Source organism: Uloborus diversus, chromosome 7 (genome assembly GCF_026930045.1).
Source record: "Uloborus diversus isolate 005 chromosome 7, Udiv.v.3.1, whole genome shotgun sequence".
Classification (NCBI taxonomy): Eukaryota; Metazoa; Arthropoda; class Arachnida; order Araneae; family Uloboridae; genus Uloborus; species Uloborus diversus.
The window spans coordinates 140,660,433-140,687,286 of NC_072737.1; the positions used below are offsets into that span (position 1 = coordinate 140,660,433).

Below are 26,854 nucleotides of genomic sequence, written 5' to 3' on the forward strand. Positions count from 1 at the left end.
GTTGTATTGCATCCGAGTTCAATTCTATCATTCGTAAGCACTTAATTATTAAATTTATCAGAGTTTATCTCAATTTGTTGAAGGTTTTAGAAAATAAAGATCTTTAGTCTGACGAAAGAATACAGAAAAAGAGGAATTCTAAAACAGTAGTGCCCAACATACGGCCCTCAAAACTAATCCATGCAACCCACTGCTACGTTCAATGTCAGGAATCAAATAAGTTCTGGAATTTCTGAACCTATCAATTTATATGCATTTTGAAAATGCAAATAAGTAAACAAAACAAGTATACTTTTGAATCGGAAGATTGATTCATTACTGAATGGTTCTATCAAAAAAGATCTGGTTTACGGCCGGATGCAAGTAAAACGATCGCAGGTCGCTCTCTCGTATTTTACGTCATCTGCGATTTGTGCAATGCAAGTTGTAACAAATCTGCGAGCAACGCGGCAAATTACAACTAAACTTTGTGAGAAGGCAAATCCCGCCACAAATAAACCTGCGAGCGACATTAATGGCGGTTAGCAGATGTTGTGTAGTTGCTCGTTGTAATTTTAAGGTGTTGGAGTTTGAAATTGAACGATAAAAACGATTCAATTCAAATGAGGAATGCCTGCTATCAGTTGACAATTTCTAAAGGAAACAGCAAGAGCAGGAAACAGTTCTCAACAAGTTGTTAATGTCTGGTACTACGTCCAACACAAAATGAGCTGCAAAAGAGTATGCTAGTATACTTTTAAAGTCTACATACTCTATTGCTGACCTTTTTTGTTCAATTCAGCATAATTTCAAATATTTTAATGGAAAATAAGTTCGTAAGAGTTGCCCTTGTCCAAGGTATTTGTTATTTTTAATGCTCTGCTGTTCTAAACATGAGTACAACTAGCTAGCATATTATAATAATTAGAATCTTGGTATTTGTTATTTTGGCAAAAAACTTCATTAAGAAGTTAAATTACTTTGTTTGAAGATACATTTTTTGCTCATTCAAGGCGATAGATTTAATTGTTTACCATAAGCAACTATACTTTTTTTCTTCCTTGTACTTTACTTGAGTAAATGTTTATAACACTGATAACTCTGTTTTTTCAAATTCTACTTAATTCGAAAGTAATCCATTCAAAATGTAAATACGTATATGCTAACAACTTCTATCTCTTGTTTTGAATGTCTGATGTTTTATCTATTATAATTTGAATGCTTGTATGCAAACTGATTAGCTTCTTAAAACTTCAGGTATATAAAAGTCATTAGTTTTTATTGAAGTACAAACCATTTAAAGTTTTCAATTTGATTTTAATATCATGAAAATTATGGTAAGGTAGTCTGAGAATATTGATGATTCCAAATTTCCGTCAATTTCATTGCTGCAATGGTTTTATTTGAACTTTAAAATGAAATAAGGCTTAACAATAAAAATTACCTGTTCCAAGCGCAATATTTGGAACGAGCAAGCCTGAAAAAGCGCTTCCTCCTTTTTCCGCTGGTACAGAACAAGTAAACGTGTATCAGTCAACGTTTACGCAAACTACCGTTCTTTAACTGCCTTTGCAGCTCTGCAGTTAACGAGTCCAATGCCTTACCAAGCAGGCACCTTGTTCGAACTGAAGCCCTGACAGGGGAGGAAGTTTTTAAAATTTAGAGATCAGTAATAAATAAAATTACAGTTGACTTGAAAGTTCGAGGTTCTGTTGAATTTGAGGTACTTCATTTACATTTTAAATTTAGTTTTTTTAGTCGCTTAAAACATATTTTCATTAAAATCTGAAGATAGAAATTTTGCTTCTGTAAAACTAATTAACTTCCAACAGGAAATAAGGAAAAGACATTGAGAAGGTTGTTTCAACAACTCCCAAAGAGACACGAAATATTTATCAACTAAAAGATATGTATTACGACTACAAGATATGTATGGAGATAACTTGATATGCAAAATTGACATTGAAATTTTCAACAAAGAACATGTTAACATCCCTTTTGGAGAATCTGATTGCAGTAAAAAAATAGGTGCACAACTCGACGCTACATGAGTTTCAAAAACGAAATTTAAACCTTTCACAACTAACTGTTTTTGTGTTATGCAAGATACATCTCGTACATGCGCACTCTGATAGAGAAAACTTGTCGAAATGGTAACCGGTGCAGTCAAAATACGTGTTTTGGTTGTTTAAAACTGCGCAAATTAATATGCAGTGATATCGTGAAAACATAAAGTCATAATTTGTTTAGACGTAGTTAAAGCGAAAAATTATGTTGAAATTTGAGCAATAAATTTTTCGTGAGAATATTCTTTTTCTTTATACAAGAAGTAAAATGTGTCCCTTCTATGTCGTTCGAATAGTGTCAATTTTCAATCTTGAAGAATTTTCTGGATAATCCGAGTTATCAGTAATCGGAGGTGACATGAACCCTAATTAACTTGGATTTTTGAGACTGTACTGTATTTCTTTTTTATTTCAAGTCATCTAATAATGAATGTAGGGACACCCTTGAGGATCATGCATTGAAACTCTTACATTTATTATTTTAAATGAAGATTTCCCAAACATTTTTAATTGATTTATTTTCTGATCTTAACCCAAATACGAGACTTCTTTCCTTCCAAAGCTCTGTCACTGGGACAGAAACTATGCCCCCATAAACCTGCTAATATGATTATTCATTAACAAGTTTTTCTTGAAAGCTGATTATTCAATTTTCAAATTCACCAAGACAATCACTCGATAACCAAAGATTTGAAAACAAACAATTGAATTCAAGAAGGCTTTTGGTCTGATTTTAGGGGTCTTCTGTAACATTTGAGGGATGTGTGTCATTGCCTTTGGGGGGGGGGGGATAGACACTACTGCATTATAACCCTATTCAAATAAAACACTTGAAAACAATTATTCGATTATATATCATATTTGGTGACTGGTGCTTAGCCTCCTCGTGAGCAATAGTGCACCCCTCTGCGACACTTTCCCAGATTTCAATTGTATTAAAAAGAGTCAAGATCCCCAAATTTTTATTGTAGTAACCTCTTGATTATCCGCAGAATAGGGTGGCAAGGTAACCGTGGATATGCGAATTTGTGGATAATCTGCAAAAAAAGGTTAAAACGATGCTAATGCATGCAGTAGCTCAAGAATATCAATAGCGCTTGTATAATTTATACTATGGCTGAAACGATAACAGTGTATGTAAAAAATGTATGTCTCTCATTATTGCAAATGAGTTACCGAGAAAATGGTACAGATGTAACTGAAACTGATCAAGCAAGATTAACCAAAAATGCATAGGAGAGAGGAGGGAATTTTTTTTGCACCAGACTGATATTGTGGTCACCTGTTAGCATCTCCCTATTTTTACTTCAAGAACTACTAATGGTGGATTAGCCACATCGCAATTGTTAGGAGTCCCCACGGAACAATGTACATGATAAATGCTTTACATAGTTTTGTGATAGTCAACGAGCCCCCCCCCCCCCCAAATTGTAACTTTGCTACTAAGAATTATAGCACTGGGACACTAAACCATTGTCTCTCGTAAACCCACCCATTTGCACACCTATAATACAACACCACGGCAAGTCAAAAATTGTTGATTTCGAGTAATACAGAAGTCCCGGATTTTTATTAGTTCTATTAAAATGCAAGACCAACTACAAATGAAAAAAAAAATTAACCCTATTTTTGAGATTATGTCAGTGTGTTACTATAAGAATTTAAGCTAAGGCGTATTACATTTAAATTGATTTTTCTCAAAAAAAAGTTTTTGCAGATGTGGCAGTGTTGTACTAGGTATATGATATGATAATTCTTGAACACCTTTCACGCAAAAATATACCATTTAGTGGTGTTCTCCATATAAGCCATATACTCTCAAACACTTTTTAGACATACAGCGTATACCCTCAAGCGTAATAAATTTTCATATTATAACATACTATGTATATGATCACATACACATATTGTGCTTAGTGGATTACGAAAAATTGACGAGAACATCACTGATATCATTTGACTACCAAATCATCCAAAAGAATTGCTTGATAACCAAGCACTTAACAGCATATATTCTACTACAAAACTATACAACTAAAAATTGAAGAAGCAATCATTTGATTATAAGACCATTCAGATCACATGGTGTCCATTCTTTTAAGAGTGACTGAGCACCCTTTAAAAAACTATTGGTCTGTGTCCCCAATAGGATTCTTGTTATAATGGACTAACACCACTAACAAATTTCAATAGCGCAGTCTGCATCATGACCCCCTGTGGGCACCCCTGCAACTGAATTTCTTAAAAAGTCAACCATTTGAGAGGTCCATTCAGTTCTGAAATTGATCAAGAAACATCCTTGAACGGTTGACATATAGCGAATTGCGAAGTCCATTGCGGGAAAACTCGGGGAAGTGATAAACGAGAACATGAGATTTGGTACTTGAGAAGTTCATTGCTTAGGAATTCATAAGCGAGTGCTCGAATGATCTGCAAAAATCGAGTGATATGATTATGAAAACTGGTTATGCTCATTTCCTCATCCCAAGGTAAGTAAAACACATGGTCGGTTGATTAACTTGAGAATATGTCAAAGCTTGTAGGTTCATCTAACAGTAATTTCACGGCCTAATTAGTGAATAAGGCATGGCCTGGGAAGGACCCCCTGCTTTTTAGGTGCCCCAGGTGGCTAAAATTGTTTGGTTTGACTACAAGAGGGGGGGGGGCACAAAAAGTGTTTGACCTAGGATCCCCGCAACATTTTAACGGGGGGTCCTGGTTAATTTTTAGAATGAAGAAGACAAAAAAAAAAAAAAATTGTCCATGAGTGTGGCGGGGTTAACTGTCAATAGATGATTTTAACAAAGATTTTTTGCTAAGTAAAAATAATACGATACTGGAATACATTCAAGAAATTTTCAATCTAGGACTCATATCCCAACTCGCACCTATGGATATACAGTGAAAAAAGTTGATCGTAAATAAGCTTAACATGAAATATGGGTTAACGTGAAATGATATACAGTAAAACCTATAAAGTTGAACACTAAAGTACTACACCGAAAGTGGTCAATTTACACAGAATTCGCTGTAGTAGTACCTATAGTGGGGTAATTCAGTTCTTCAAACATGAAAAAATATTTCAGTCCCTTCGGTCTTGTGTTAAACTTTTCACCGTATTTCAATTTTTTCATGCGTGAAATCTTTATAATCTAGCTCATCTAATTTAGCAATTGAATTTAAGAGTATTTTGCTATATAGCTAGCACTATCCTGTCATCACTGTATAAATTCAGTTGCTTTACTAAAAAGAAAGAGTTGAAGCTTAGAAATTGGAAGTATTTTGTATTATTTGATAAAATTTTGTTCCAAAAAACCCCACCAAAAAAGGTTTCTGTGAGATGTAAAAGGAATAGAATTCAAAAAGAAATAGTCGACAAATAAAATTTCCATTTAGCTTGAAGCAAATAAAAAGGAATTATAAAACCAACACTAATTATTATTTTAGCAGAATCTTAAATACAAATCTGAAGTTGCAAAATTTTGAATTTTCGACTAACAAAAATATCAATATCGTTGGAATTAGATTAAGGAAAAAAATCATGCATAAAATGTGATGGTTTTGAAGCTTTCAGCCAGCTTCAAGCTAAATCAAAAATTTACTTGTATTTCACCTTTAAATTCTACCTTTTTATCTGTGTCATTGCAGTGTTCAAATTTATTTTGTATTCAAAATGTATTCAGTTTTTCCCGCTAAAACAAGCAAGGAAAAAAAGTTGACAGGGTCAAACATTCTGTGTGTCATGCTGCAATAGTTGAAAAAATTAAAATGCAAGAATGTTTAGATTAAATTCGCTTTTTTCATATTTCTCCAGCGTTTTTATAAAGAGTTTCACTTGCAATCCCCTGTTAGAAACATAAAAAACTAAACTATGTGACTTTACTTTAATTAACCAAAATACTGTCAAGTTAAGTGGATGATTAAATGCACTGTTGACACTAAAAGTCAACTTTTGAAGCAAATTTATTGAAACGTAGTGACGACTCATTCAACCTTTGTCCCATTCAATATCATTCCGCCTGTTTATAAAACAAATATCAGACATTTAAGCATCATCATATTCGTTTCACTGCGTTTTTACTTTACTTAACTTTATATGATGAAGACAAATAAGAATAGTTTAGTTTTTTAAGTGCACACTTATGTTTTGTCCATTACGAGTAAATGCTTCAATGAGCCTGTTGCATTCATGCAGAGGTTTTGCTAATACAGTCGAACCTCCATATATCAAACTTCCACATATAGAAATTTTCTATATATCAAAATCCCAGCAAATTTCTATGTTCATTACATAGAAAAATTCTTTCTATGTGTCGAAAAAATCTCTATATATCGAAAAAAATTTCGAGACATTCGTAAAAAAAATTTTCACTTCAGACTCTTTGTCTCATGAAAAATTATTATTAGGGGAGAAAAATTATGCTCACTAAAGGTTGCTACGAAACTCATAAGGAATCTGGGGTTGAGGGCTGTGTAGATAGGTCGTTGTTCCGTTCTGGAGTTCTTAAATTCCCTCAAGTTCATTTCAATTCAGTTGTAACCAGTAACACTGTAAAATCAGTTTCAAGTTATCCCTTTTGTCTGTTGATTATCATTCCCAACAACCCAGCTTCAGTAAAAATCATTCCAGTTAAGTAGATTGATTTTTTACTTTACTCTCGATTACACTGTCAAAACGAAACCCCCCTAATGTTGCGAATCAAGTTAATTGCAGAAGAATGAAGATGTATGACGGCGCAAAAATGAATTTCTGTTATTATTTTATTTTTCAACTTTTATTTAATCCGATGCTCGTACAAATTAGAAATTGGGTTTTATACACGAAAATTAGCTTTAATTTTAGTGTTTTAGGAGATTTGTACGATAAAATAAGATTGTTGCTATATATCGAATTTTTTTCCGGAAATTTGCTATTTCGATATATGGAGGTCCGACTGTACTCATTTCCAAAAATTAGCAAGTTTGAGATTAAATAGTGTGTAAAGAGGTCATGAAAATTTTCATTGAAGTCATGAAAAAGTCTTGGAAAAGTCATGGAATTTTTTCATCCAAATGGAGTATGAACCCTGGAAATTCATTATATTATAAAGCAGTGCTAAAAGTTCAAGTTAGTGAAAAATATGGAAGACGAGTGTTGAGATTGCAATGAGCCTGTTTTTTTTCAATGCAAAAATTTAATAAATACAGATATTGTCCACATTATTAACCATTTAGATAATAATGCTTTTGTGCTAACTAATGTTCGAAATTTGTCTTCAAAATTAAACACAAAGAAATTATCATACTAAAAGTGATAAAATAAGTTAGAAAAAACATTTTTTCAAAATTTACTGGAACTTGTCCTAATGTAAATTTATCATGGAATCCCAGAAGTAACACTTCCATTGAATATACCCCCCCCCCCCCCCCCCAAAAAAGTAAGATCATTCTGTAATCCAGTATCTCCTCGTAAATTTCGATAATCATCTTCATTTGCCCCTCCCTCAAAAATAAATAAATAACACACACACACCAAACATTTTCAGCTCAGCTGGTCAGAGCGTTTTTAGAAATTTAGTTCCCCCTCCATACGAAGGTTTTCTTTTCTAAAAAAAAAAGTAAAGCAAACAATATCATGCATAAAAACAATTTGCTAGTTCCAGAGATTAATGGCATATGTGGAAAGCACATTGTTTAAAAATTGTTGTGAATCTTATAATACTAATACTACAAGCAACTTTCTCTCTCCATCTTAAATGTATCAGTTGGTTTTGAAAATAGGGGAGGGGGGTACTTTTTCTGGATTTTACAAACGTAATTTATTTATTACTTCTATTACATTTGTAAGGAAAAATGCATCGTTTTACCCTCTCCACTCCCCCAACCCCTCCGCGCAAAACTCTGCTACGATTTTAGGTTTTCAAAGGTTGGCAGCTCTGCTCACATATTCTTGTATTAAAACAAGGTTCCTTGTAGGCAGTAGCAGGGGAGGAGGGCCGCACCAGGTTAGAGGTGCAGATCAGCAGTCGCCACTCCCCAAATGGCGGCCAAAAGTTTTCAATGCCGACCAAAAATTTCAGTGCCGATCGCCACTTTGTGACCAAAAGAAAAAGAAAACCCCCAAGCTACCTTAACCCAAGCCCCCCCCCCCAAAGCTACCTTAGCAAAGCAAGCTTGGGCCAACAAGTGTCCCTTCTCCTCCCTGTGCACACCCCTGGCCTTGTCCCCCTAAAACTCTTATAAAACTTACACTGCACGGATTTGGAGCCATGGACTCCCCAAGGGCCGGTCCCCTAGCATCTGGTTATCAAGATGTGCCAAATTCAGCTCCTTGATACTAGTGCTGGACGATATATCGATATACCGCTGAACACCGGTTTCATAGTCATATCATAAAAACTGGTTTTTACAAAAACGAACCCATGATATATCACAGCCGGCGGTATATCGTAAACGAAACCGATATCTTCAAATTTTGAATTCACCGACATTGGAATCGGCTGCACGAAACCGGTTGAATTGCGATCTTTCCGACGGATGTTCGACTTGCCTGAAGATCGGTGATTCCCCTCCGAGACCTGCGGATTCGAAGACTACGCTCCCCCCCCCTCTCCACCGCACGATCGCTTCCCGTCACATAGCGCGAACGGAGGAGTGTTAGTCATCGGTGCATCTGGCATGGACCACGCTTGCGCTGCTTCGAGAGTGGATGGAGGAGGGGAGGGGAGGGGACACACCTAATGACACCGGTATTTGGTAGCAAGCTTCGTCGTTTCGAATTTCGGAGGATATTCGAATTTTGAACTTGTTGCAGCTGCTGAAACCAGTTTTTTCACCTTCTCGAGCTTCACCGAATTTATCACTAAGCTTTTATTTGGAACCGTTCTTTTGATTTTCTGGCGCTTTATTAATTTTCTTTTCTCTGTTCTCCTTACTTCTTTGTTATTGTTACATATTTTAAAATAATTATCGTTGTTTATTGTTCCTATTGTTATTTTTTTAACTTTACTTCTTAGTTTATGCTTTTAGACTGTTTGATTGCAATTTATATCACTATAAGTTATATATAGTTAACACTTATTCTGAGAAGGGTACTCACAGGGAGGGGAGGAGGGGGGTATAGCACAACTTGCGCCATAAAAAAAAGTTTTTTGGACCGGGGGGGGGGGGATAATTTTTTGATTTATTTTTAATCAAAAAATTATTAATTTTGTTCTGTTTATATTTTATTTCATTTATTTATTTAGTTTGTGGGTGTGTGTCATTGGCGTAGCACAGAACTTTTCTAATAAAATAATAATAAACCAATAATATATATCATACCTGCCAACTCTTCCGGATTTCCCGGAAGTTTTACGGATTTTTATGTCCTTTTCCGTTTTTCCGGTTATGAGCAAAATCTTCCGGATTTTTCACGTTTTGTAGGAAAAAAAATTATCTCGCCAATTTTGGCGCTAACGATACTTTTGTGGAACGCGGCATAGCGTTTTAGGCCAAGTAGCCAAGGAAAGGTTGCCGTAAGAGAATGGCACGAGAAGCGAGGCAAGATTATGATGTCACTGAGTGATACAGCGCATGACTTCATCGGGATCCAATCAAAGCAAGCGTCGCGGCGGGCAACTAGGGGCACAATTTTGGCGCCAATTATCTTTTCATTCTCTCAATTCGAGCTGTTTTTGTTTCGTTCTTTTTTTAAGATGAGTAACAAATGTTATTTCCAAACTTTTAAAGAAAGCAATAAAAGTAATATTAACTAAATGAAAGTAAGTTCAATTGATATGAAATTCATAACTAATATATTGTTAAATGTAAAGAGGGTAGGTGTCCTTTTTGATTTTATTTTGCGTTAAAATCTTGTGGATAAAAATAAAAAAATCTTCCGGATTTTTTTGCTCGGAGGTTGGCAGGTATGATATATAAAAATATTTTAAAAAATAAATGAAATAAAAAGGAAATCTAAAAAATAAAAAAGGGAGAGGGTTGAGAAAAGGGGGGGGGAGCAATTGGCACCTTTGAATTCTGATGTGGTTGGTATCTGAATAGTATTTTATAAATTTTAGAAATTGTCTATATAATGCCAAAATCTTTGATGCAAATGATCCCAAGGTGTGTATTGTAACGCTCTGGTACTGTACCTATAAAGGTTGGGAAATTCTTCAAAACTCTTGTTTCGAATTGAAAAAAGTAATTATTAGTATGATCCTGTAAGAATGAGAGCCTGATTTTGATATGTATTTCATAAAGGTGTGGAGAAGGGATGCCATGATAAGTCCCCCTCTATATGTACACAGCTGATTAAATCAATATATCATGATGTTTACTTTCTGATATATCACGATATGCAAATCCAGATATCGTCCAGCCCTACTTGATACATCCTGAGGAAAAAATGCAAAAAAATTGATTCTTGCATTTTTGTATTGATGTTTCAAGATAAATTTTTGTGACTGATATGTTCACACATGTCTTGCTATTTATTTAAAACCAAATTCAGTATTTTGGAAGTTCTTTTGTTATTGCTTTTAGCTTAATTCTACTGCATACTGTTAATATCTTAAGCATGAGAAAAAAAATAACACTTACTCTACTCTATTTCATTTTCTGCACTACTTGTGATTGAAAAAATTCTTTTTTTTTTTGTTTTGAGAAATATTTTGCTACATTTATTTTTTAACTTAAAACAGTAGTGTCTTACAAAGTTATAATCATTTTGTAAGACTGCAATCAATTTCTGAAAAGTGCAAATAAAGTGCTTTAAATAATTTCAACTGTTAGAGAGTCTTTGAAAATTATTTGTTTTTGGAATTCCTTGAAAAGTTCTTCAATTTTGTCTCTTATCAAGAGAATAAAGTATGAATTGTCCAAATGGCCAGAATATTACTCTTTAGATTCTTATTTTAAGATTCTTTACACCATTTCTTTTAAACCATTTTGTACAATTTTTATCTGTAGCACATTTGATGAAAAAGGGGAGGGGGTGTTGTGGAAGTGATAAACTACACTAAAAGCCGATATGAGCAAATGACGATGTGCTTCTCTTTTTCTCCTCTCTCGTTTTTCCTTTCTGTCCATTAATGTCGACGATTTTGCCGGACAAGCAATTTTTATTTTGATTGATCAAAAGAATGCATAACTTTTGAAATACTTTGTTTACCTTTTTTTCTTCATATTTTTGTAGTCTCAATTACTCCGTATAAGGCCTCAAAATACTGATTTTTGTATCTATTTTTCAAAACATTTCTCCTGGACCCCTAAATTTATGGATGTTCTACATACGACTAAAAGAGGACTCTCCTGTTATCCTTACCACTACAAAGGTGAATAAAAAAATAATAAGAAATAAATATAACAGTCCAACGGTGGAATCATTAAAAATAGGACAGAAAACATCTATGTTAAAGATTTTTATGTGTGTATGTGTGTGTATATGTATTTATGTGTGTGTGCTAGGGCAATGTGCGAATCCTGAAAAAAATTCTGGATATAGCTTTGCCAGGATTTCTAGTATGGGATGCCTACATCTCAAAAATAAAAGACGCCTTTGAAATTCCTTCTTAATTAAAAAACTTAACTATAACTTAAAATGATACTTAAGTAAAAACATTATCAAAAAAGAGAAGGATGTAAGCTTTAGTTTTGTACAAAATGCTAACATGTAATTTTAATTTTGTGTTGTAATTTATTTTTAAAAATTAAAAAAATATTTAATAGTACTTATTTTTCCCAAAAGATGTTCCTAATGCTGGAAGAGGTCTTATTCGCTTGGAGTACAGAACACAATGGGACAAAGACTTTCGTTCCTATTTAAAAAAGTTGGATGAAAAGAAGCCTGTTATTTTATGTGGTGACCTGAATGTTGCTCATGAAGAAATTGGTAGGTATTTTTGTTATTGTTTTTGATTAGATTTGTAAAAGTGAGAAAAAAAGTCGTCAACAAATAACAATCTTGAGAAAAAATATTCATTACCAGCAGTCAACTTCAGCATCAAAAGAAAACAAATAAAATTTAAAAAATGTATTTCCATAACTTTTTGCTCTGAGATTTTGCTGTTAAAATATAGTTGTGATTATTATGGAAGAAAAAAAATTCGACAGATAAGAAATGTGATATTAAAATGTGAACTTACAAATTAGTTGCCAACCATTTTTTATTTAACTCCCTCTGCACCTGGAATGTACATGATGTACATCTTGATTAGAGGTGGGCTATGTCTTTTGAAAGAATCATTCATCAGAGGATCATTCATTCTTTTGATCCGTTCATTTGAAAGACTTTGTTCATTTCATAAAGTTGCAGATGATCCCTCTGCATGACATACTCACGAATATTTGAAATGTTTCATTAGATCAGTAATATTCGTTGAAGGAAAAATAACTAAAATCACCTAAAAGTAAGAAAATATGCCTATGAAAAATGAATCAAAAAAGTTTCACTCAGGTTCAGATGTATAAAGCAATTATAGTTCGTTTTGTAAGATGTCGAATGGTAAGATAAGTTTTAGATTCCAAAAATCCCAGGTTCCATTTCAGCATGTCATAAAATTAAGTTAATAAATTTTATTGTATAGAAGAATAAATAAACTGCTTGACATCAACAAATTTTCAAAATTGAACTTACGTGAAATAGTGCATTAATTCAGGGTTCGTATGCTCCGGGAAAACCTGGAATTGTCAGGGGAAAATCAGGGAATTTTTCAAATTTGCCCCAAAAAATTTTTTATTCAAATTTTTTCTCTGGGAATTTTGTTGTATAAGATCTAATCTTCATTTTTATCGATATTTCTGGGAAAAAAATTGTAAAAATTTTGAAGCAGAATGACGCTGGCAATAAAAAAGTGGCTACCCAAAAAACTTCCGTGGGCTTCAATAGTTCCCTTTGACCAATAGTTCCGTTGGTCCGTTTTGACACTCAATAGTTCCGAAGAAAAAATTCCTTCAGTGAACAGGAATTCTGCTTATACTCAACAGGGAGAAGACAATTTACTACTTCATAAGCACAAGCCTGAAGATGGGAGGGTCAATTTGGGAGGTATTTTGATCGGAAAGTCTTTTCAGCTACGTTTGAAACATAGTCGCCATTTTTGGTCATTCACAAGATGGAAATAGACATGATCCTTAAATGCCTAAGTTTCCAAAAACAAAGCAGAATTGGATGTTAGTTGCAAATTACTAAAAATAACACAATGTGCTGCATCTTTTTTTTTTTTTTTGAGCAATCACGATTGCTTATTGTTCTCACTTGACAGTCCTTGATGTTCCGGTTCCTTTTTCAGCTTGGGCCAGGCCTGCAGCACTGTCCCCCGGAATCCACTTTTGCTGGGCGGTGGCGTCCATGTCCTATACACGCATGCTCATACACAGTCGCCTACGCGCGCACGCCTTTACACAAATGCACACGCCTACGTGCACACTCGTAAGCCTACACACACACAACTATATACACGTAAGTACCCAGGAGGAGGGACATGCTTCGGCGGGGGAGTCATTTCTAGAAACAATAACTCTAACCAGTAGAGTCTTGTCGCAACTCGTGATTGCGAAAAACATAATTTGAATTCAAAGTTTCGGAATTCAAATTAGAGTTAATTTTTTATTATTATTTTAAATAATTTCTTAAGAAATGAAAAATTTTGTTTGTAAAAAAATTTAATCTTACCCTCATTGCCTATGCCTTGGATGTAAATGTGCTAAAAACTTTTCAACTGATTTGTAGTTTCATGAATATTTATTATTTTTAAATTGTTTTCATGCTACAAATTAAAAATAATATTTCTTATTGTCTGGCATAGCCGCCATATTTGGTCATTCCCAGGATGGAAGTATACAAGACTTTTTAAGCGAATAAGTTTCCAAAAAACGGCATTGGATGGTTATTTCGATGCAATCTATTAAAAACAACGCAAAATGAGTTTTTTTCCCTGGATAATTCGTAATTATTTTCTTGAAAAATGCTAAATTTTATCTTCAAAACATTTTTTTAAATTCTAATTAATATAGATGCTTATGTGCTAAAAACTGATTATTTTGTCTTAATTGTAGTTTTTTAAGGATTATTAATTATTTATAACTACTTTTATGCTACAAATTTAAAATTCTACTTATCTTAAATTTTTCACTTAGTCGCCATATTCGATCATTTGGTCTTTTGATCGTTGGATTAATGTTTACTTGAAACAATGGACGTAGACATAAATTTTCATAAACAGAATTGGATGTTTTTCTCAATGTAAACTATGAAAATAACATAAAATGTGCAATAAAGTTATGAAATTTTAAAAATTAATTATTTTCTAGAAAAGACAATTTTTAATTTTAATGTAAGCATCCTTTGATATGCGAAAGAAAAAAAACTGATGATTATTGGCACTGGTCTATTATGGCTGGATGTTGATTTTTGTAATTATGCATTATATGGTATGCCAATCGATGCAACAAGTTTATCATATTTATACCGAAAAGTAGTTTTGTATTTTGCTCAATATGTTTTGTGTTATGTACTAAGAAGAAAATAAAAAAGAAGTATTGTAAACTAAAAGCAGACACAAAAAAGTGCACCATTACAGCAAAATGCTATATCATGCATGACAAGTGACATTGAAAAAACGTTAAAATAAGTTGTGCATACAGTAGAATCTCGAAAATCCGAGGTAATTGGGGCTCATGCTACCTTCGATTACTGAAAACTCGGATTATCCGAAAAATATTTAAATACTTCATGATTAAAGTTTTACACTATCCATACAACATAGCTACTCGTATCTTTTCTTCCTTAGCCGAAAAAGAAAAAAGAAAGTATCTTCTTTACGAAAAATGTATCACTTTTATTCTAACATGAATCTAAATTTTGATTACTCTTAAAAGAATTTCGACTTTTTTTCCACGATGACTGTAAGTATTTACAGTGAAACCTCAATAAGTAGCCGACCGGTTAAGTGGTCACTCCGTTTAAGTGGTCGTTTTTCTTAGGTCCCAAAAAAGTCTCATTCACAATAATGTAAAATGATCCTCCTTTACTTGTCACCAAATTTCATTTTACCCGGTTAACTAGTCACTCAAAAATTGTTTTCTAAAATTCCTTTTCCTTATCGGATCTTCAAAAATAGTGTCGGACTTAGTGGAAGGGCTGTTTGATAGTCATTTTTCCATGAAATCTCGATCCTCCGTTCTGGTCGTTCAAAGCATACTTCTTGCTGTGGCTCTGCCGAGTGCCAAGAGTATGAATCAAACTCCTTTCAGCAAGACATACGAAATCTAATACCTGGAGAAAGTTAGCTCAGTATTTAACATCCGTTGAAGGAACTACAAACACAGAATTTAAAGCTTGATGTATGTTAGAAGAGATCATTTTTTTCCGTAAGCAACAACTTCATGAGTCAACATTGAAGGATTGTATTAATGTATCGTAACTACATTAAAATAAGTTGTTATTTAGTAATGTGTAAGTAAGAGAAAATAAAACAAAGTAACTGTCATTAGTATTTTTCCCCCTTTTTAATATTTCCACTAATTTATAGACATCTACTGCCATTCATGAATACTATTTGTAAGGCTTTTTTTTTCTTCCTTAATTTCCCACTCCACATAAGTAGTCACTCTGCATAAGTGGTCAAAAATTTTTGGTCCCTTGAGCGACGACTTAAGAGGTTTTACTGTATGTGTAAATTTGTAGGCAGCCAAAAAATGCATTTTAAAGCTCCCTGAATTCATATCGGCAAGTTTTGTCCTGATGGGGTCTGTATCAACATATGTACATATGGTGCCACGTTGTACCCTTTCTTTTTCCAAAAAAAGAAATGCCCTCTGATATTCCAAAAGAGTATTACAGGTTCTTGAATATGGAAAAACAATTTTAATTTCAAGTTATTTAATGTAGTATGTTGGTCTTTAATGTATGATCTACTCTACTTAATTCACTTGTAGTTAACGAATATTTCATGCTATTAGGAAGTGTTGTTGATACCGATCTCTCAAGACTATTTTTATTGCTTAAATAAGTTTAGTTAAAGAAATTTCACATGTGTAACAGTTATTGATTTTCAGATTTTAATGTAAAGCATTTTTTAAACTCTAAAAAGCCAAATTGAAGTATATAGAAATCATCGTGAATTAAGCAGAACCTCAGACTTTCAAGACTCGGATTTTCAAGACTCTACTGTACTTTGTTTTCAACAAGTAGTAAAGGAATTAAAATGACCTTTTTGAACAAAATATTTAAAATAACTTAAAATTTTAAGAGGAAAAAAAAAGAAATCAGATTTCAGTTCTTTTGCATGGCTACTTTAAACAATTTTGATTATTTTGAAATTATTGCTTTTTAAACTTAATTTTGAATGAAGCGACTAACCTGGAATTTTCTAGAAAACAACCTGAAAAAGTTGAAGAATTTTTTTCCCCACAAGTGTATGAACCCTGTAGTTCAAAATAGTGATATAATACCTCCAAGTGTAGTAGGTCACAGGTGAAAATGAAACAAAAAAATAATTTTGAATGTGAACTTTAGGTTACATTTTAAAATGTGTAAATCACAAAATAAATAATTTAAAAAAAATCAATCAATTGGCGTATAATACAAGAGAATTAAAAAATGTTTGTTAAAACTATGTGCTTTAAATATACATAAACATAATAAAAATATTATAATCATAAACTGTCTACTTTTTAAATAAAAAAACTGGCGTAAGTTGTCGAGTCGAAAACACCCTTTTTTGACCCTAAAACAAACGCCTGTCAGCTAGAGATGAGATCCAAAAGAAAGTGTTGGGTTCCTTTAAATATTTGTTCCGGCTACAACACTGTTTACATACATATAGTGTCACCAATAGACCTAGCGTAACGAAAAAAGTATATATAAATATATTGGTAGCTCAGCTGAAGTACCGAATAACTTAATCTCTTTTTAGTAAATAAAAGTAAGGTTTCAAGGAAATTCTGGAAGGAAGTCTGAGGTGGAAGTACGTCCAGGAGACTCAGTAGCACATACAGCCTTGAAATTTTGTACAAAATTACTTCGAGCTCTGTCAGGGTTGGCCGGATTGGACCCAATGGGTTTTTTTTTTTTTGAAAAAACCCAATATTTAGTCCACTTTTGGTTTTTTTTTAATTTTCTGAGAAGTTAAAAAAAAAAAAAAAATAACTTGAATACTTTCACAATTTAAACTCTTTTTTATTTGTTCTTCACCACAGACAATGGACATAAAAAATTAATGTTGAACTTAATAGTTTCTCTTAACTCTTAACGGCATTAAAAAATACTTCAAAGATTTTATATAAATATATTTAACTTTTTTTCTTTAACTGGTCAATAAATAACAAATTATCTTGACTAAGTCCCTGTCACGTCTGATTTTCTCGATATTTGTAGATTGTACAGAGGAAAACTACTCTAGCTATAAGGCTTTCATGTGAATTATTTTCTGCAAACCAACACGTCACAAATCTCAAATAAACAAGGTATATTTTTTAGAAATTAACAGGTTTTACAAACGGTCGGACAGAAAACAGAATAGGATGTACAATATTTTCACTATCTTACGAAAAAGTTTAATATTTCTTACTCTGTATACAGAGTAGAAAAATAGGCAACATAAAACTCAAGGAAATGTCTTGATTAAGCTGAAATTCAGTAAAAAAGGGATTTAAACTACTTGAGGTTTCTACAGTAGTTTTGCATAACGAAATGAAATACAATTAAAGTAAAATTCGAAAAAAAAATATGGTAATTAAAAACAAAACAATAGATTTTATCACTCGAGAAGTAACTTTGCCCAACTGTTGGTAATCATGGAAACTAAAAAAATCTGAAACTTCACCACTCTTGGGTTTCGTTGTCTTTACTACTTTTCTTCAGAAAATGCTGAATTTTCCAGCCTTTTTTACCCCAAGACAATTTTTGTGCTTTGTCCATATACTTCTACACTACACTACAATATGCTGCAAGCACCCCCATTTTTTCCTATAAAAAAAAAGACAAAAAAAAACCCCACATTTCTTTTAAAAAACCCAGCTTTAGTTGGGTTTTATTTAAAAAAAACCCAAAAAACCCTGGATCTATGGGCTTTTTTAAAAAAAATCCGGGTTTTTGCCAACCCTGAGCTCTGGGGGTGTGCACCTGGGGCTTTATTTTTTAAAACTTGAATTAGTTTTTTTGTAATTGATTTTTTTAAGCTCAAATTCTGCATAAATGGCCTATTATTGCCTGTTAAAGAGGTGAAAAATTACTTACACATATTAATATTATATATTGTTGGAAAGAGTAGAATTTTCTGCGTCCTACGCAATTTGTTTCAGTGCTCTACTTAAATATGGCAGGAATCATTTGCGTTTTTAGCTTGAACTTTTTTAGGCTTAGCTAAAATTTAGGCACTACTTTCTTCATTAAATCTATCAGTAAAAAACGAAGGAATTGTCCTACAGTTTTCTTTTTGACATGACTGAAAAGAGCAGCTTTTTTTACTCCGGATCTAACTCGACCCATGGTCGAAAAACTGAGCTTCTGTCTCCAAAAGGAAAAAAAGTTACAATCATACAGCATCGCTCTCTCAAGTATCAATATTTATCTACCATTTTTTTTTCTTACAATTACTTTAAATACTATACAGAAATATATTATACTAGAATTATTTCTGTACAGTATTTAAAATAATTGTAACAAAAAAATAAATAAATAAAATAAAATTCAGAATAGGGGGTTCAGCATTTAACTTTTTGACTGAAGACGCTCTTAAAAAGCACAGAATTTCGTTTAAAACTTATAAATTCCGTGATTTTAACAAAAATAAAAAGATGTTTTAATTGTTTACCTCTTAACAAAGCGTAAATATCATCAAAAATTCGAAAAATCGGATTCCCATAGCGGATGCAAAGAGATCGCAATTCTCAAAGTGAAGGCATCAAAAGTATAAAAACAGCTTGTAAAAGAAATATTTTTGATAAAATTATTTTAAAATTGCATTTTAGAGTCCTATGATAAACATTTCATTAATATCTGTGGACACAGTTGACGCAAAAAATTAAATAAATAAAATAAACCATCTATTCAGCATTTTAATTTTTGACTCATAAAAGAAAACGGAATTTTGCTTCAAAAACTTGAAATGAGAGTTCTAACAGAAATAAAGAGACTTTTCATTTATTAGCATTCTAATAAAGCGAAATTAGCTTGAAAAAAGAACAAAATATGATTCTCATATCGGATGTTAAAAGATTGCATTTTTCAAAATGTAGACATCTAAAGAAGAAAAAAACGGTAATTAAAAGAGTTTATTTAAAGTTAATCATCCTTGTTAGTATCGAAAAATCAAAACCCATATAATTTTCTCCCAAAATAACAATTAAACATCGCACCACACCGTAAAAACGCAAATATTGACCATCTGGTAAAATGATGAGAATATTTTTTAATCAAGTCATTATAAAGGTTCAATGCCAGATGCTAAGTGGTGATAATTTTAAAGTTGGTAACCCTATCTGAAGCGATCATATTTTCCCCCCACCCTTACTATCACTTTGCAGTTCTAAGTTCATTTCGCAGATATATATTACTATTATTGTTTATTAAATCATAAGCGGAGAAAAGTGCTTACCAATGCCTTTTCAGAAAGTTTACAGCAACACCGCTGCTAATTAGGTGTGATAAAACAAACAACCATTATATTTATTTGGCAGTAGCAATTATTTATCGCTTGCAGGAACATCGCAAGAGTGCCGATTTTCTTTTTTTTTTTCTTCAAAATTAGCCGATTTTGTATAAGCTGATCCCTCTAATTTGACTTTTAAAAAAATCCGAAAATTATCGGTTTATACACAGAAATATGCGTTATTTTGCTTTCAGATTTGTTCTTTCAATAAACAATTTGTGAAAGATCCGATCTTGTTTATCAGAATTTTGTGAAGGGTCCGTTTTGTTTGATCGGGATTTTGTGAAAGGTCCGTTTTGTTTGATCGGGATTTTGTGAAAGGTCCGTTTTGTTTGATCGGGATTTTGTGAAAGGTCCGTTTTGTTTGATCGGGATTTTGTGAAAGGTCCGTTTTGGTTGATCGGATTTTTGTGAAAGGTCCGTTAACGGACCCAAATATCCTCTGGCCAGACCCCTGATCTTCTTTGCCTTATTCAAAAACTTTTAGGGTTTCAATTTCAACCGAAAATCTTGGCTCAACTCAATTCAAGCCCCGAGCTAAAGAGCATAATATATTACTGAGACCATGAATATACAAAACTGCAGTTTTGCAATCTCAGGAGCCCCTTAGCCCTTACGGCTCTGCAAGTTATTTTGAAACCCGGGGAAGGGGTGCTTTTTGATACAAAGAGAGCTCATAATGCGTTTTAAATCTGTTTCTTTCTAACTGAAGATTTAAATCTTTGCAAATCAAATAAGTTTGCAAAGCAATCTTCGGGGGTTGGTGAGCATTAGCGAGCAAGGGGCGAAGCCCCCTAGTTAAAGTCTCACCTAAATTTTTTAGAGCTTCAAAATTATTCCTCAATATTATTCCTTACCAATAAGAACAGAAAAAAAAGCAACACATTTTTAATGGAAGAAAAATTACACAGTAATAATCCTTATATTAAAAATGTCTGGAATATTGAATATAAAATAAGTGACTTAGAAGTCGCCAAGTTAAAAATAAAGCCATATCAACATAGATAGTATATGATAGGAGGGATGTTATAGAAGACAAAAGGATCGCCAGAAAAGTAATAAAAGGTATTTTTAGAAATGCAAAAAGTATGAGAGGGATTTTCGCAGGTACGTGGGACAGGAATTGAAAAATCCAAACATTTTGTTAGTAACCCAAACATATTACACAAAACATTACTAATGAATGCATTGGAAAATTACAATAATGAACTGCAATAGTTAAAGAAAAATGATGAATAAAGCAGAAAGTAAAAAGGTTTGAAATGCATATATTGTACTGCACTGAGAAAAAGGAAATAGTCCAGTTGCATACTTAAGGAAAAAGACCCTCCGTGCGAAATTTCGTGAGGAAATTGTGAGATCAATGCTAATACATTCCTTATGGCCTATATAACAATGCCTCACCGGGTGTTTTGCTTGAACTTGTGTCAGATGGCCTGTGTGACGTCATTAATCCAAGATGGTGGCAGCACTAGGTATTGATGAAAATCTTCGGTTTTAACTGCTTTTTGAGGCACATTATGATATTAATTCAACTTATCTTATAAATTTAATATTTTAATACTATTATATTTAAAATTTAAAAACTAATTACCAATTTAAAATGAGTTATTCATTTAGGGGTTTTTTTTTTTCAATGCAGATTTGTAGTAACTAGTGTTCCCGCTAGGCCGTTTTTGAAGGGCGCAGCGCCCTGCCCTTTTCCATATCAGTAGAATGCGCCCTGCCCTTCTTTTAGATCGCGAAATGCGCCTCGCCCTTTTCAAAAATGAGAAATTGCACCCTGTGTTTTTAAAAAGATGCATCGACCATCATTTCGACTTGCCGCGATATCGGGACAATTTCATTTGTCCAGCGATCGTCTGCTAAAACGCCCATGTCTTATCCTTGTTCCCAGAATTTCACCCTTAAAACGGCCCCGTAAACAAAAGGGGAAGCAAACACCTAGGCAAAGAGGGGATGAGATTCTCAGAACTCAAACAGGCTTATCAGTAGGAAACAAAGGCACGTTCTTCCCTTCTACTGAGGGTGGGCTTTTGAAAGGTTGTGGGAAGGAGTAAGATCTTCTGGGAAGGGAGGGATCTTTGTTTCATTCCTTCCCATCCTTGATCTTCTGAGAATTAACAATGAGAGAGGGAATAGGACATTTTCCTAACATTTCAGCCCTTTGTCTCCGTTTTTCGTCTGCACGTGTAAATTAGGCTTAGCTAATTTTAGCGCATTGCTAGTCCATCTTTTCACATTTGTTTCGGGAAAGTTAACTTTCTGATTGTTTCCTAAGAAGAACATAGTACAAAGCTTACTGGGCTAAAATGCAACGTTATTTTTTAAATATCTTGGATTTTTAACCCCCATCCCGAGCCCCCCCCCCCCCTCAAAAAAAAAAACGTTTGAAATGGAAACATCGTATTGACATTCAATTCTTTCCTTTTTCCTAAGTATTTGTATTATCTTTGTATATGTGTGTGTGTGTGATTCATATAACAGATTATTTAAAACACTTATTGACATAATAAAATGCATACTTTTGACATACTTGTGCTTTTTTCTAACAAAAATAATCTTGCACTGTTTCTTTTATAAATATTATGCAATTGATTTTTAAAAAAATCACGAAATTAAAATGCTGAAATATTAAATTTTCACAAAAATTGTCTGAGATAAAAATCTTAGCTTGACCCAAGCTGCTTATGCATTGCATTTAGGAGCGCCTACATCTGCCAACACATTTGTGTTATGAATTTGAACTCCAAGACTAGGAAATAAAGTCTTTTTAGTTTTGCAACTCGCTACCACTGCATTTTTGAAGCACTGCACACAGTATTTAAAGTTAATTATTCTATTTGAAGTGTAATATATTTAAAAAAGGAGAATTTACACTCATCAAAATTTTGATGCCTACTAGAATACTTAATGGCACAATGCACTTTACTAGGCAGTTTCTTTGTTAGGAAGGGGAGATCAGTAATTAAATACTGTTCTTCTTAAATTAAAATTCAAAGGCTTTTGAAATGCCTAGAATTTTTTTTTTACTCATAGGTAGTTGAAATTATGGTCTGAAAAGTTTTGAAAAACACCCAAAGCCAAGTTTCAGCATTAGCTAAATGTTCCTATGAAGTGTGGAAAATGTGCTTAGCTTAGTTGGCATTTGTGTGTGTGTGGGGGGGGGTTGAGCTAACCCTATTCTGATGACAAGTGCGTTTTCTGGATGAAATCATATTTAATACTAAAGTCAGTGGTGACTGTGATAAAGGGGGGGGGGGAGTCATGGTGCAGACTAGATTGTTTGAATTTTTGCAAGGTGTTTTAAGTGTTATTTCTCTTCGTTTGGGGGGCGGGGGCGCTCAGTACTTTTTGAGTGGTGCATCATTGATCTTGGATGGGGGGACACCGCGTTGAAATAGTGCCGTTTTTTAAAAAGGTGCCCCTTTCAAAGGCCAGCACCCTGCCCTTTTTTTTTCTAGAGTGAACACTAGTAGTAACCAGAAACAGTAAAAAAATATTTTGAAAAGCTTGTATGATAAAATCAAATTTATTATTCCAAAAAACCTGCAAAATAATTTGTATACACGCGTTTCGGGGTTATAAGAAGCATTTTTTTTTTCAATTCAGAAAAAAGTTACAACTTCCGTTACTTAATATTAGAGATAATGATAATTTTATTTAAGCACTCAAGTAATGAATGATTGATTTCATTATCTAAACTCTGATTTTAATTCAAAATATAGATTTAAAGTTAAACAAACAGTTCTTACTTAAAGATCTTCATCTGAAGCGTTATCAATATCGCTTTGTTGGCTATGATTTTCACATAAGTCCTCATCATCTTCACATACAAAGTTCAGTGCATGAAATATTTTGAGATTTGCGTTTACATGAAACAATGCATTTTCCCTTTATGCAGCTGCATCGAACTAATTTTAAAATGGACTCAAGAGCACAAAAAAAGTGTACACATAACTGTAACATAGAAGTTGTCTTTCTCTTCTCATCCGAAGTCTGACGGTGATGTTAAATTTGGGTGCTATTGGTCAGCAAGATGCCATTCCAATACCTCATAATGCGCTCTTAAAATGTAAAGGGACAAAGATGCTCTTGCAGGAGGCAAATTTTAATTTTGAGTCTCCTGCTTGGAAAACATGAATCAAAACATTCTCCTTTATCAGAAATCTTTGTCAGCGGCACATAAACAGAACAAATAAAGCCTTCTTTCAATAACAATTTTATCATTTGTAACGAATTCTTCAGTTGACCCTCAGATGAGTCAGAGGGTCGAGAGTATGTTTGTCAGCCGTCTCATAAATTTTCCAAAAAGAAGGTTTGCCCTTCTAAGCAAGTGAGCTTGTTATATTACTTCCTGACAGAGCATAGAGTCATAATATTCCTCTTGTTTTATCTAGTCCTAATGCGGTCATAATGCTGGTCGCTCTTCAGTTGCTACCTACCCCAGTCAAAAATGTGCATGGACATTGAAATGATTTTAATCAGAACAATGCTAGCAAAAATACATCGGTGTCAGGTGAATATATATGAGTACTGGTTGCTCTTTCTCTAGAAGCATGAAGATAGTCCAGTACTATTTTAACACCCGCCTCTCCATGACTGCTTTGCAGTGACACATTACCTTTTAATGATGACTTAACTTCATTTCTCCAGCTTACAATTAGGTTTTTTTCAATGCTGCGTGTGTATATTAATGCTTTATTCGCCAGATAAGCTGTAAAGTTATCCTTTGTTTTTACATGAGAAAATAAGGTCTTCATGTGTACGTTTTTAATATTAGTACAATAGGTTATTTTGAACTCAGTGGGTGTTAATGTGGGTGTACTTTTTTTTCCGCATGGCGGATTGGCAGATTTTAGCGAGTTTTCAATGTATGTGTCCAACACGAAGTGTGTTTCCTCATAATTTAAAAGAATTTCCTTGATCTTATTATTAAATTCTGCAGCTAAATCATTAAATGTTTTCACTTGCTTTGGTTTCTTCTATGATTGTAGCTGCGCCATTCCATAAAGAACAGCAACACTGTAAGATTCTCTTTTCATTTGCTTCGGTATGCTTGAGTCTTTCATTGGGTTCGGCAAAGAATCTTCGATGCTGCTGTCTACTTTTTCTGAGCTACATTCTTCTAAAACCTTCATTAACTTTAATTTGTTTTATGACAATTTTATCTACCCATCCAGATTAAACGTAGACTATGGAACAGCCTAAAATCCATATGCTGTTTTTAAATCAATATCTGCTCGACTCCTTGATACAACTAGCAGAAGTTTAAATAACGATCGGCTTTTAACTGTAGAACAGTGCCAGCTATATTTGTTGCAACTTTCTTCGTGCTATTTTTACATAGATTTATCTTTTCTTTTTTCATTGGGGCCCAGAAATTCATGTTTTCAGTTTTAATTCTCTCTCATTTGAAAGTGGCGTACATGTCACGGCCTTTGTTTAAAATGCCTTAAATACATCTGTTTGTATGACTTCATTATGTTCAGACTTTATTGTGTTAATAAGTTCATTTCCTTCATATATTATAGGGCTTGTTGATACTCTGATGGCACCATATATACATTGCACATATTCGTGTAGTCGCTTTCCTCTTGAACCTATCAAATGATAATGTTTACTCTTTAACGCTAAACGATTTTTCTATTGAGTTATGTATTTACTATTCTACCAATTACTTTCATACTCCTTTTTTCTTGCTCCAAAGCTTCATCTGACTCTAAAGTACAAAAGGGTACAAAAGACTTTTTAACAGCCCAATTGCCTTCCATGAATTCATTCCGAAGATTTTGTTGCTTTACTTTAAGACGCTTCATAATAGTCAAGTACCATGATATCATATTTGCATAACTTGTTAAATTCAAAGCAAAGAAATAGGGAACGAAACCTTCGAATGAAGAAATGTGTAATTCCCAATTTCCTGATCTAACATACCGTATAAAAGTAACATGGTATCCATTATATGCATGTATAACAAAGCAAGTTTAAATGTTGGTCTTCCAATTGATTCTGTGTCCTCAAATCTTTCATTTTTTCATGTATTTTAGAATCTAGTATTATCTACACTATATTTGAGGAAAGTTCTTTTGTTTCACAATACTTTTTTTTCTTAAAAGCAATTTATTTTTGCATTATATCATCGCATTGAAATTTCATTTCTTCAATATGTATATAAAAAGCATCGAGGGTAACATTTAAATAGTGCAATCCTTAATGTAGAATGTGCTTCTGTAGCCCGTCTAACACACTTTCCTGCAACAATTTTTGACACTACAGATTCACTGTATAACTCAGTCAAATTGTCGTCATGACCTGTACAAGTTTTTGTTTGACAAAGTAAGTTTTAAAACTGGTTTGTATAATCCAATATCCATAGTGATTACTGTTGGTAAATTTTTCCTTAAAATATATTTAGTTACATGTACCGGTTTCTGCATGAACGTAAACTACGTTAATGAAATGAAACTAGCGTTCTAAAAGATGCAAGAAAATCTCCTAAGGCATAATTATACAGTTTATAAGGAATTCTGTTAAACGATTGTACAGTCGAACCTTGTTAAAACAAACTCAAATGAATTTTAAAAGTAAATTTGTCTCAACAGTAGCTTGTTTTATTTGAAAAAAATAGTTTAAGTATAAGTACAGTAGGACGGGGATTGCAAATATAGTTCGCTTTAGCAGTAATTCATTATAAGCGTGTCTGAATTAACGAGGTTCGACTGTACTAATGTTTCATTATTTTATCCTGAAAACTAACAATATTTTTTAACTGCAAAAACTCACCCGAGGTGCTTTTAAACTAGCTTATTCTGAATGCCAAGTCAAAAATGAAGATTTCAGAATTTTTTTTTAAAATGAGTTAATAAACAAATAAATGAAGTATTTTACTTTCAACTTATAATAAGAAAAGTAATAGAATATTAATCAAGCAAATTCACCAGAAAATTATCTCAAAATACCAAAAAATTGAGTCGTTATTGCAATAACTCATTACACCCGCTTTCTTGGATTGATGACGTCATACAGGCCGTCTGACACAAATTCAAGCAAAACACCCGGTGAGGCATAGTTACACAGGCTATAAGGAACATAATAGAATTAGTCTCACAATTTCCTCACGAAATTTCCCACAGAATGTAGTATGCCTCCCTACTAAAATTAGAGATTAAGAGTTTAAAATTTGAAGATTAA

At 33.2% G+C, this 26,854-nt stretch overlaps 1 protein-coding gene across 2 annotated transcripts in view; it reads left to right on the top strand.

Moving 5' to 3' along the window:
* LOC129225964 (recombination repair protein 1-like) overlaps positions 1-26,854 on the top strand; it is a 60,023-nt gene that overhangs the window by 20,585 nt on the left and 12,584 nt on the right. The window contains exon 6 of one of the 2 annotated variants that reach the window (XM_054860530.1): positions 11,755-11,898. In XM_054860530.1, the coding sequence (XP_054716505.1) occupies positions 11,755-11,898 (144 nt within the window). Of the gene's footprint in view, positions 1-11,754; positions 11,899-26,854 lie in introns of those variants that run through there. The other variant, XM_054860529.1, reaches the window with a different exon arrangement.